Source organism: Canis lupus, chromosome 5 (assembly GCF_048164855.1).
Source record: "Canis lupus baileyi chromosome 5, mCanLup2.hap1, whole genome shotgun sequence".
NCBI classification, from domain to species: domain Eukaryota; kingdom Metazoa; phylum Chordata; class Mammalia; order Carnivora; family Canidae; genus Canis; species Canis lupus.
In genome coordinates, this window is record NC_132842.1 from 68166129 (window position 1) to 68178306 (window position 12178).

Below are 12178 nucleotides of genomic sequence, written 5' to 3' on the forward strand. Positions count from 1 at the left end.
GCCTTTTGCAACAACACGGTTGGACCTTGAGGGTATTATGCTTAGTGAAATGTCAAACAAAGACAAATACTGTATGATTTCACTTGTATGTGGAATCTAAAAAACAAACGAAAAAACGAAAAGTCATAGATACAGAGAACAGGTCAGTGGTTGCCAAAGGGGAGAAGGAGTATGGGGGTAAGCAAAATGGGTGAAGATAAAAACATCCTACAACAAAAGAGTCATGGTGGTGTATTACACAGCATGGTGACTCTGGTCAATACTGTATTTGTATTTGAGAGTTGCTAAGAGAATAAATCTAGAAATCCCAGTAACAAAAAAAAAAATTTGTAATTTTCTATGGTAACGAATGATAACTTATTGTGGTGATAAATTGGCAGCGTATACAAATACTTAATCATTATGTTATACACCTGAAACTAAGATGTTATATATCAATTATACCACAATAAAATAAATACTAATAAGAAGAGTCCATCAAGCAAAGATAATCACTCAGAAATATGTAAATTAAGAAAATAAGCTCTTGATATAATTATATAAATATATTAAATATTACAAATATTTAACATGAAAACTTCATTGTCATCAGTAGCCCATTTAAAAGAAACACAATTGAACAGAAAAACTCTCATCCTAGCAGAAATGTATCAACTGAAATGATTAATACACTCTACCAAAGAATAGCATAATACCAAATAAATTATGTTTAGAGAACATTTTTAAATAATTATTTTTAAATAAGTTATGTTTTAAAATGTATTTAGAAGTATGAAAGTTGAAGTCTAAAAGGTCACCTAGTAAGGCATGGCTTTATTTCCTATGCCACATCATGAACAAAGCCTCATTGATGTTTACTACATTTTCTCTAGAGCTCCAGATTTCTTAGTATGAATTTCCAGATGAAGTTACCTAACCAAATCTATAATACCAACCTAGTCAAAAACTATTGAGTGCTGGGGCACCTGGGTGGCTCAGCTAGTTAGGCCTCTGACTCTTGTTTTCTCAGTACACACACACACACACACACACACACACACACACACAACAAGCCTATTTACATTATCACTATGAACTATTTTGGTCCTTCCTCTCTCCTCCTCCTCCTTCTGTGTCAAGTCCATAAAAGAACATATAAGTAAAAAAAAAAAAAAAAAGAACATTTAAGTATGTGATTCTTTGGAATTGGATTGTGTGGTCAATGGAAACCAATGTTTTAAATTCTCTGGAAACATGGGTCATGGATACTATATTTAAATAAATTTTGGAGTCATCAGGTGGCTGGATTCTTCCACCAATATTTTCACCCCTACCTGTTCTCTAAAATAAACAAACAAAAAAAATAATAAAATAAAATAAACAAATAAATAAATAAAATTTTGGGGAAAAAAATGAAAAACAAAACAGAACAACAAAAAACAAAAACCCAACAGTGCTGCCGACCTTGAAATCACTTGGCCATAGGATGTTCTATTGTTCAAATCTTACTAGATAAAATGTTTTTACTTAAGGAGAGAGGACATGGTAATACAACCTACATTAAGATAGCAAGGTCTGTGGTCAAATTATACCCACACATACTCTCTCATTCACACACAAGAGTTACTTGAGACATGCCAAAATTTCCATTATCATATGATCAGTAAATGCTTATATCAAAATATTTAAAATAAAAGATCACAGTAGGTTTAGAGGTTTATTCCTTAATCGTTAATTTCTGAAGAATTAACTCTGTACAACTGCCATTTGGTTACAGATGCAAATTCATGAAAGAATATATTTAGAAGAAAGAAAAAAAAAGATGAGACTGAAATCACTATAAATTAGAAACTGTTAAAAGTTCAGATGTAAATTTCAAAAACTAACAAACATCTGCCCATAAAGCTGAAAACTTCACAGAAAAAAACAGTACACTGATTAAAGCCACAGCAAGCCAAGGTCATGTTTATGGCAAACTGATTTTTTATAACTAGAAGAAATTATCAGATATTTATGACCAAGCTTAAAATTAATTGAACCACATAAAGAAAAAGAATTCAAATACACAAAAAATTCTTCACTGGTTCACCTCCAAAGCGAAGATAGAAATGTAACAGAAAATAACAAGTTAAGCACATGATACGAGTATGTTCAAAATATATCAGAAACGTATGCGATAAAATACTGTCCAAAGCTCAACTGTCCAAACCCAAACCCTGGGCTTGTCCTTGTCAGATTACCTGCACAGCTTTAGCAATAAGACTCAGTCTGTTACCAAATAACAACATCATGGCTGTTCATCTCCATGAGTAAGATCTATATATTTGCAAAAATTTAGTCCTGAGCTATAAGACTTGAATCTTAAAAGCCAAAAAGGCAGGCCATGGATATGGTGTGAGGTTACAGATTTATTATTGCTTATTAGCAAATACAACAATAAGCTTTTAAAATTTTTATGTAACAAGTTAAAAACTAATGCTGTATATTTGAAAGACAACCAAGAACACGAGACATATATCAGAACCTATAAAAATGGCCAATTTCAATTATACACATAAGAAGATTCACACTGGTTTCTGGAAATCACCATTCATCTATAAAAAGCAACTTCCTCAAGAAATTCGTGAAATATGAACTGCAAGAGAAGAAAGCTATGAAATCAAAAAATTAAAAATGAATAATTGGCTTTAAAGGATGAAGGTGTAGTCATATCATTGTTGGTAAAAAGTAACTAATAAAATCTATAAGAAAAAAAGGAAGAAAATAGAAAATAGGAACAAGTTTTTTCATCTTTTAAAAACTACTTCTAACCAATGCAGCCAAATCCTAATGTGACAAAAATGAGAACAAGTATGAATTTATTAAAAACACATCACAGAAAACTATAATGAACGATCAAAAAGCATTTACTAATTTTTCAAAACCAGGTTTATATCAACAGTTACAATTTCTGTTTTCTACCTAGAGATTTAAAACTAAACCTCCCTCAAAATCTTAAAAGACATATTCTATTATGTGTTTACTAGTAAAAATAAAATATTTATATCTGTCACAAACCCAGTATCTATTAACAGGTAAATCAAATGCTATATGCATTTTTCAGTCTGAACCAAGAAAAGATACAGCAGAACCTAGCAAAATTTTGCAGATTATTTTTCAGAAATAGAATGGCCAATCTGTCATTTTAAAATACGGACAAAGATTATAATGACATAAGAATAAGATTTATAAGAATTTACTATATATATGTATATGTGTGTATATATATACACACACACACAGGAAATCTTCTGTTGAATTCTAAAAGTCTGTTGAGTCAAAAATTATGTGATAAATGGTAAATGGATTCTAATGCATAATCAAGGTGATCACATTTTCTTTTTTTTTTTTTAAGATTTTATTTATTTTTTCATGAGAGACACACAGAGAGAGGCAGAGACACAGGCAGAGGAAGAAGCAGGCTCCATGCAGGGAGCCTGATGTGGGACTTGATCCCGGGTCTTCAAGATTATGCCCTGGGCTGAAGGCGGCGCTAAACCACTGAGCCACCAGAGCTGCCCTAGGTGATCACATTTTCTGAATCTGGACTGATGACAGAGCCAATATCTGCCCTTTCATAGACATTCATCACCCAACATGGACTGAGTGACCTACATGTCTGGCATTGTACCCTGTGTTCCTGTGTTAAGTGTCAGAAACAGACATATAACACATGGTGTCTGCCATCAGCTACTCCCTGTCTTCTCCCACTCTCCAAACTATTTTTCACTTAGTAGCCAGAGGATCTTCATAAAATGTTACTTGGTCTTATCACTGTATTACCTCAAATTTTCAATAGCTTTCCCTCTCATTTACAATAAAACCAAAGTATCTTCAAGGCTTCCAATGGCCAGCCCATCTCAGTCATCTTCTCTCTCCTATTCCTGTCATTCACAATGCTTTGTTCTTTGGCCTTTTCAATGCTCCTCCAATGTCCAGCTCTATCTATCCAGGATCATAGCCTAGAACCCTCTTCACCCTAAATTTTCATTTGATTTCTACTTCCTCCTTTGGTTCAAATGTTACTTCCAGAGAAGATTTCACTAAAGTCCCACACTAATGCTGCAAGAGATGGGGAGCTGATGAGTGGTATTAAGTAAAAAAATAACAGGTCAGTTTTTGTTTTAGAAAAATCATCCAGATAGGAGCTTGTAGAACGTTGCTTGCTGGAGGTGGTATGAGGGCAGATGAGGGCTTAGGCAGCAAAGTTAAGTAGGAAATAGTCCAAGAGAGAGATAGAGATTCTATGTATACAAGAGCACTAAAGTCACCTTTAGCTCTACATAAAATTTCATTAGGCTATGAGCTCTCCAAAACCAGTATTATATATTACAAACTTCCTATGACATTAGAGAACCCCATAAACATTAGTTAATCTGAAATGAGTGAGAGAAGAGCTGTGAACATAACCAAGATACAAACAATAATCACTGCCATTCATTTGTGGAACACTTAGGCATTATACATAATGAAGAAGAGGAAGGCAGCAGTGGTTAGCAGTAGTTCTGCCAGAGTCTGTATCACAGCTTCATGACTTTATGTGAATTTACTTCTTTTTTTTTTTTTTTCAAGAGAGAAGTAATAGTACCTACGGCAAAGAATTGCTGTGAGATTTAAATGAAAAGCACTGAAAACAACACTGCTTTTCACATAGTGAATACTTAATAAAAATTAACTACTAAATTAGTCACTGCTGTCATCAACATTATAATCTTTATTGTTCTTATATTAGTACCACTACTACAACCACCAGGTACTTCACAGGCATTATTTTACCTTCACAAAATAACTTAGGAAGGAAATACTATTATCTCTACTACCCAATGAGGGAAAGTAGATAAAAAAACAATTCAAATAGTTTATAAGTATCATACTGGAATCTGAGCATAGTAGTATGAGTCTAAAGTCTGTATAGTAAACACATGATGACAGTCTTTCAAAAGGGGCAGGAGGGACTCAGGTGTGATAAGTGATACAATTTTTTAAACAATATGATTTACTGAACATATATTATGCTCCAAGACCTCTTCTAGGCTCTAGGGATACAGGAGAGGACAAAACAGATGAGATCTCTTCTCTCATATGTGACAGGCAAGAGAAAAATATCAAATAGTGAGAAGTATACTACAGAGCATTAGAATTAAGAGTGATGTGTCTTGGGGCCATTGAGATTGGATAGACAGAAAAGGATACTTAAGTTTAAGATGAGAACCTAAAAGACAACCAAAAGGGACAAGCACACACTACCAAACACCAGGATACAGAGCTTTCTAGGCAGAGGAACTAGCTATCACAGGAAGCCTAAGTGAAACAAAATTGAGTCTTAAGCAACCAAAACAAGTCAGCATAGCTGAAGAGCAATGGGTGAGGAATGGAGTGTTCCATGAGAAGATTACAGAGATAGGCAACAGCCAAGTGCCTTGGGTCACCCAAGGGAAGGGACTGTGGATTTTATGCTTAAAGATAATAAATGATCACAGGAAAGTGACATGATCTGACTTATATGTTTAAAAGAATCTTCTCACTGCTGGGTGGAGAACAGATTGTACTCAGGCAAGAACGTGAGTTCTTTCCAGGCTATCTCAGTAGTTTAGATCAGAGATGAAAGTGGCTTAATCTAAAGAGGCAGGAGTACAGATGGAGAAAAATAGACAGATTTTGGTATACATTTTTGGAGATGGAGTAGAAAGGATTTACAAATGAACTGAATAAAAAAAGATGAAGAAAAATGGAATAACCTCTGTATCTTTAGCTTGAACAGCTGGAAGAATAATGGTTTAGTTTACTGAGATGAAGAAGATTAAGGAGGTGCATATTTGGGGTAGGAACAGGAGTTAGATATAAGAGTTCGGTTTTGGCCAGGTTTCATTTGAGATGCCCATCATACACCCATTTGGAAATGTTTAGTAGGCACCTGGATCAGAATTAGGAATTGTGAAAGTTCCTCCTATCCTTTCTCTTGCCTCACAGACGACTGAAGATAAAGAAAACATGAAGAGGAAAACAGATTTTGGGATGCCCAATGTGAGTATTCTGTAACAATCTGAAACAGTGAGAATAAGACATTGTACTCTTCATGAAACTATTTCACTTATAGAATCTAAAGCATCATGTCTGCTGAGGATAATGATAGAAAAAGAAAGCAAGCTTTAAGGTCAATGAGATTCATGCCAGGAGAGTTAAGCCACATCATATGGCCTCTATTTCTTAAATCTTTTAAGATTATAGGGCGGGACCTCCTAAGAAAAGATCAGAGCTCCCAGCAGGATACACTTTACAAGTGTTTCTGAAAATTCCATCCTACTTGAAGGGAACCCATTGCATACCCTATAGAAGATAAAAATAACCTCTAACTGTACATAAAATAATGACTGCTCTCCCTACTCTCTGACAGGAGTTTCCATGGAAACTGTAATAAAGAATTTCTTTAGACTTCTGATTATTGACAAAAATGAAATGGAATTGGAATCAAATGAGAACTAGATAATGGGTAATCAAATTTAAGCTAATTGCGTTTTAGTATGACAAGTTTTCTTAATCAAATGGCTACCTAGATCATAGATACCAAAATAAGAGAGATAAGCAACCTTATCTGTTTTTGCAGAAGTCCTATTCTTAAATACCTTATCAGCAATATTGTAAAAGACCATGTTAGGAAAGATAAGAACTAAAATTTATTGGGCAGCTACTAAACATCAAGTGTTTTGTGTGTAACACCTTATTTAATTCTCATAATAATCCTTCCAGGTAGGTTTTATTACCCTTATTTTTATAGAAAAAGAAGCCAATTCTCAGGTATTACCTGAGGTATTACCTGTACTCCCTACACAGTGCAGAGCCTGACACAGGACTTGATCCCAGGACCTTATAATCATGACCTGAGCCCAAATCAAGAGCCAGGCACCAGATGTAAAGTAACTTGTTCAAGATCAAACAGTAAAGAACAAAGCCAGGATAAGATTTAGGTTTAGTTGAATACAAAATGTATACTTTTCTTAGGCTTTTAAAAGGGGCTCACAGTGGCCTAAGAGCCCAGGTATGTGATCTCGTAAAACCACAAGAAACTTTTTGATTAATTGTTAAATTAGGCTGAAGACAGGGCTATCAAATAATGGCTAAAAAAGAAGGGTGTCAGATATGTAAAATAAAGAGTTGAGTTATGCCCAGAATATATAATAAAATTTTACCAAGTACTGATATGCTTATAAAATGAAATTTAAAAAGGAAATTAATCAAAGAACCTAAAAAGACATCAGGAAAAAATGCAAGTCTTAAGCTGATAAACTCACTTAGATGGTGATAAGCTTAGGGAGCTAAGATAGAGATACTTCATTTTAGGAAAGAGTAACTTCTAAAACTATTATCTAAGAATAAAACTAAAAATACCAAGACATTTCTTATCTCATTGCAAAATGCTATAACAATTACCACAAATAATTCAACCGCAATACCACCGTGACTGCTATTGCTGACTAGCTCTGTTAACCTAACATATTGCATAACTGTACTAGTCACATGAAAAATGGAGGCAATATGAGGTACTGAATGCTACACTCCTTTCCTAATTCCATACCTTATTTTGCTGGTGGAGTTTGCCTATAAATTCATGGTCTTGTACATTTTACTCCAAGGTTCTTTAAAGAAAAACTGGGACCTCCAGGTATCTCTTTGGATTTAAGTAGTGGAAACCAAATAAATCATATTCAACCACAGCACATATAGACACATTAGCAGTCAGAGCACAACTTAAGCATGCACACACAGAAATGCAGGGCACACAACAAATTCAGCATAAGGTAGAACAAAGACAAAATAGTAGAAATAAATTCAGGAGAAATAAAGAGGGTTAACAATGCATAAAACAATCTAGGTACATTGGACGTTAATTTCCCAAAATCAAGGTAGTCATTAAAGGTACAATCAAGGTTTTCATTTTTTGTAACATTGGATGGTGTCTAGCCAAAAGCACCAGGGAAAAGCTCAGGTGTCAACCAAGGACATGCTTTAAAATAATTGTTAAATAAAATTATTCCTTTTTCTTAGGATTGATTGATTTTAGAGAGAGTGAGAGTGAGAGAGAGAGAAAGCAAGCAAATGAACAGGGGAGGGGCAGCGGGAGAGAGAATCCTCAAGCACACTCCCTACAGAGTGCAGAGCCTGACACAGGACTTGATCCCAGGACCCCAAAATCATGACCTGAGCCCAAATCAAAAGCCAGGCACTCAACTGACTGAGCCACCCAGGCACCCCTGAAATTATTCCTTAAAACACTCTCGTACAATGATAATGTCCAAAGAATGACACAAAGGAGAAAACAAATCATTTCCAATGCAGTATTTCTCAATTAGTAAATAAATTATAAATGCAAATCACTCTGAGTATTTTTAAACAGATAAAAGATTTAAGGAGTTTTTAAAGTCATTATTAAGTTTTGGTTAGAAGAGCCCCCCCCCCCCCCCAAAAAAGTGTAAATGTTGAAAATAAGTCACAAGGAATTGGTTCCTGAAGACTCTTTAAAACTGTGAGGTTTGGTATATTTCTATTTTGTTTCTTGGGGCATTTTATTTCAATTTAACATAGCACTGGAAATGTTTCTTGTATATGCCTTCAGACACTCTATATAATGTTAAAAACACTCTACATAATGTTAAGTCCTTATGTCTTGAAATTTTCAGGACTATTGATGCATAAAAGCGTATCTTTAGTATTCTCTTTCCGCATAACTGCTAAATGACTTTACTAGTGCTGGAAACCCACCAAGCCCTTATTATTAGGAAAGCCAAGATGGAAAACAGAGCCGAGTGCTTAAATTACAGAAAACACAGTCCAAAGATACATGTCTTCTTGTTCTCTTAGTTCAAAGATTAAATTAGAAATCAATTGTAATATCATATAGTATATACTATTTTGTTATTTAGCAGATGACAACTGAAGACAAGGATCATTTTCATTCCTTAATAAGAGCTTTCTTATCTGTGATTTTTCCTTAAGCTCCTTCCTATTTCAAGATTGAGGAAGAATCCTCAATCTTGCCAATATAGGATTTAAAGTCTAAATGGAAATAAAGGGAGAATCACTGTCAGGGCTTGGGCTGCCTCATCACACATTTACCTATTAATGAGCCTTGAGGTTGAATATTCTGCTTAAGCCATTTTTGAGACAAAAAGCAGCCTCTTGCCAACAGGTTTCTCCCAGAGTGTTCATACAATGAACAGGTTTTAAAAGGCCAAGATGGGTAACTACCTACAGGAAAAAGCTGTAAAGTGTTTAGTCTTCATTCTACCTCTATGGCCACTAAACAAAGGCCTTTTCTTCTTCTGTAAAGGAAGAATGATTACATCCAAAGACCTGAATTCCTAATGAAATACAAAGGTGGTCTCTCTTAGATGCATGAACTTCCTTGAAAATGTCTTCCAAATCCTGGGCACTCATCAGGGAAGCAATCAGCTTTCATCCAGCTTGCAAAGGGTCTCAACGTGACAGTCTAAGAGCTACTGTGCCAATGTCTCCTCTAGCCCTTATACTAGGATGCCTGAGGTGGAAGGCAAAGCACACAGCCTTGAAACATAATAGTCTAAGATTTGGGGCAAGATGCTTTACCTTTGTGAGCTTCCTGTCTATAAAACTGTATATAAAAATACCTACTTCACAGGAGCACCTGGATGGCTCAGTCAGTTAAGTGTCTGACTCTTGATCTCAGCTCAGGTCATGATCTCAGGCTCATGAGATTGAGCCCCGCATCAGGCTCCATGCTGAACATGGAAGCTGCTTAAAATTCTCTCTCTCTCTCTCTCTCTCTCCGCCCCTCCTCCCATCTCTCCCTCTTAAAAAAAGAAAAACCTACTTTGCAGGTAGTTGATGGCAAGGAAATGATTCTAACACTAACCAAGAATTTCTCATTTATAGAAGTTATTTCCATTATGCAAGGAGATGATAGTCACTTAAGAAGCTTTATAGGTACCCATTTTACAATTGAGGCTCCCAGGCACTGTGGCTCCTAGGCTCAGGTCACACAGAGCTGGTATAAGGACGGGATCTCCATTCTTACCCTTCTCATGCCTTAAAAAACACCACCACAGGCCACACTCAACATACAGTAAGTAAAAAGTTGAACCTAACAACAGCAGAAAAGATACTAAGGCTTGGGTCCACCAAAGAAGAAATTTTTTAAAAATTATACCAACATGGTTGACATCAATCTTCAGAAACAAAGGTATTTAAAATTACCAAGTGACCCGTTTGGGGTCTACACACTTACCAGACCTTAAGAAAGCTGGAGGAGAAGAGATGACGGCATCAGGTGAGCTGGCCATTTCAAATTGTTGACTCTAATCATAAGTGTCGCAGGCTAAACTACAGCAATTTTCAAAACTGTTTAGTGAAGGTTAGAAGCAATCAGCGTTAGATTAATTGAAAGCAGTGTGAGTGGTTATTAACATGATGCAGTGTGCAACAAAGGCAATAATTGAGGTTCATTATAATTTTATTTTCTTTTTAATGACTTGAAAATCTGATTTTCTTTGCTTTGATAAATTACATTTGCTTATATGGATGAGGCAGGAAATATATAATATCTACTTATTAAACATTACATAAGTGTAACATACTCTATTGAGCAATGAAGTGATTATGTGACTATGTAACAATGCTCAGAACTTTGCAGTGGTATCTATCTCAGAATCAGGTTAGCCCAAGTTTTAAACTAAGCTCAGTTTATACGTTATTCTAAAAGACACAGGAATCAATGATTATTTTTAATGACACAGGAAATCAATGATTCATTCAATAAACTTAGTAACACCTTACAGAGTTAGAACCTGAAACCTAAACTAATTTGGAGGAATGACTTCAAATGGTAACTCTTTTACTACGATGATATATACAGTAACATCCAACATATATACTATGCACTTAACTACCTTGCACATGAAACTGGACTTAACTGACTGCATTCAACAAAAGTTAAATACAATCAGGCTTCCCCCCCCCCCCCCCCCACCTAAGAAAGAGAAAGTAGGTCTTCAAAGCTTACTGTTAAGACATGCAATTCAGAGAAAATAAAGACTGGAGAATAAACCCTGTATGCTTATTAAGAGAAAAGAGAAATGCTGTAATATAGACGTTGAAGGCAGAGCTCAGTTCCCTGTAAGAAAACTCACGTTACTCTCTTTGACCAGATTATTAGCAATCCAATTAACACTTTTTATAGCCCAGGTAGACACATTGTTAGTCAATATTTCAATATGACACAAAAATTTTAAGTAGCGTGAAGCAAAAATATATGTGATTACTCCAAGGAACTATACTGACTCTGAAATGTACTAAGGACTTACTTGTCAAAAAATTTCTCATACTTTTGGGGTAGTTTTGCTATAACCTAAGTAAATAGCGCAGAACTTTTAGGTCTAAATAAGGTCTAAATATAATAAGGTCTAAAATAAGGTCTAAAACATAATGAAATCAGCAAACAAAGACTGAATGAATGTCTCCTGTAGGATTTATGAAATTAGATGCTTTCTTTAAATAAATTTTTAAGAAAAGAAAAAAGGCAAACTACACCACAGACAACTAAGAACTTCACAAACTGGAAAAACCCCAAACATAATGGGGTATATTAGCTGAGAAAACAAAACAAAACAAACAAACAAAAAAAAAACAAAAGCCCTCCCAATATCAAGGCAAAGGCAGAACTGATGTTCCCAGGGCTATGCCTTTCCTCGTCCAACATCAGCATCTCTCAACATTGACACATAGTAACGTCAATCCTTTAAAAGGGGGGAGATTCTTAAGGGAACACTTGTCGTTCCACCCGTCCTTCCTGTTTTAGAGGCACACTTTTCGCTCACGATTCTATCCAGCCAACCAGAAATAAGGGAAGTTTCCATTCCATCTAGAGGAGTGGTGAGCCACGAGCGCTAACTTCCAAGTCGTGACTCTGCAGTTTGGACGAGTCAGTGGAGGGGCCGGCCTCCAGCGGTGCTAACCGCCTGCGCAGCCGCGGCTCCGGGCCTCCGCGGCTCTGGATCTGGGACGCACAAGAGGGATCCGAATCCTGGGGCCACCTGCCCAGGTGAACAAGCACACTTCCTTCTGGGCCCTGAGCATGCTCGAGGGACACCCCCCCCCCCCCACTCCACCCCACCCCGCCACCTGCACAGCC

General features: G+C 35.9%; 2 protein-coding genes across 7 annotated transcripts in view; one reads left to right on the forward strand and one right to left on the reverse strand.

Annotated features, from left to right (window-relative positions):
- The window catches only part of PHKB (phosphorylase kinase regulatory subunit beta), a 214910-nt gene that overhangs the window by 202068 nt on the left and 664 nt on the right, over positions 1-12178 (reverse strand). For 2 of the 6 annotated variants that reach the window (XM_072827263.1, XM_072827265.1), the window contains exons 2-3: positions 10277-10389; positions 9980-10132 (exon numbers count right to left, since the gene is read on the reverse strand). The exons of 1 other annotated variant lie outside the window; for it this stretch is intronic. In XM_072827263.1, the coding sequence (XP_072683364.1) occupies positions 9980-10132; positions 10277-10331 (208 nt within the window). In that variant the 5' untranslated portion in view covers positions 10332-10389. Of the gene's footprint in view, positions 1-9979; positions 10133-10276; positions 10390-11050; positions 11332-12178 lie in introns of those variants that run through there. 3 more of the 6 variants (XM_072827264.1, XM_072827268.1, XM_072827266.1) reach the window with 3 other exon arrangements.
- Positions 12014-12178, forward strand: part of ITFG1 (integrin alpha FG-GAP repeat containing 1) — a 291511-nt gene continuing 291346 nt past the window's right edge. Inside the window, exon 1 of the mRNA XM_072827271.1 lies at positions 12014-12088. The gene's annotated coding sequence lies outside the window, so the exon portion shown is untranslated. The remainder of the gene's footprint in view (positions 12089-12178) is intronic.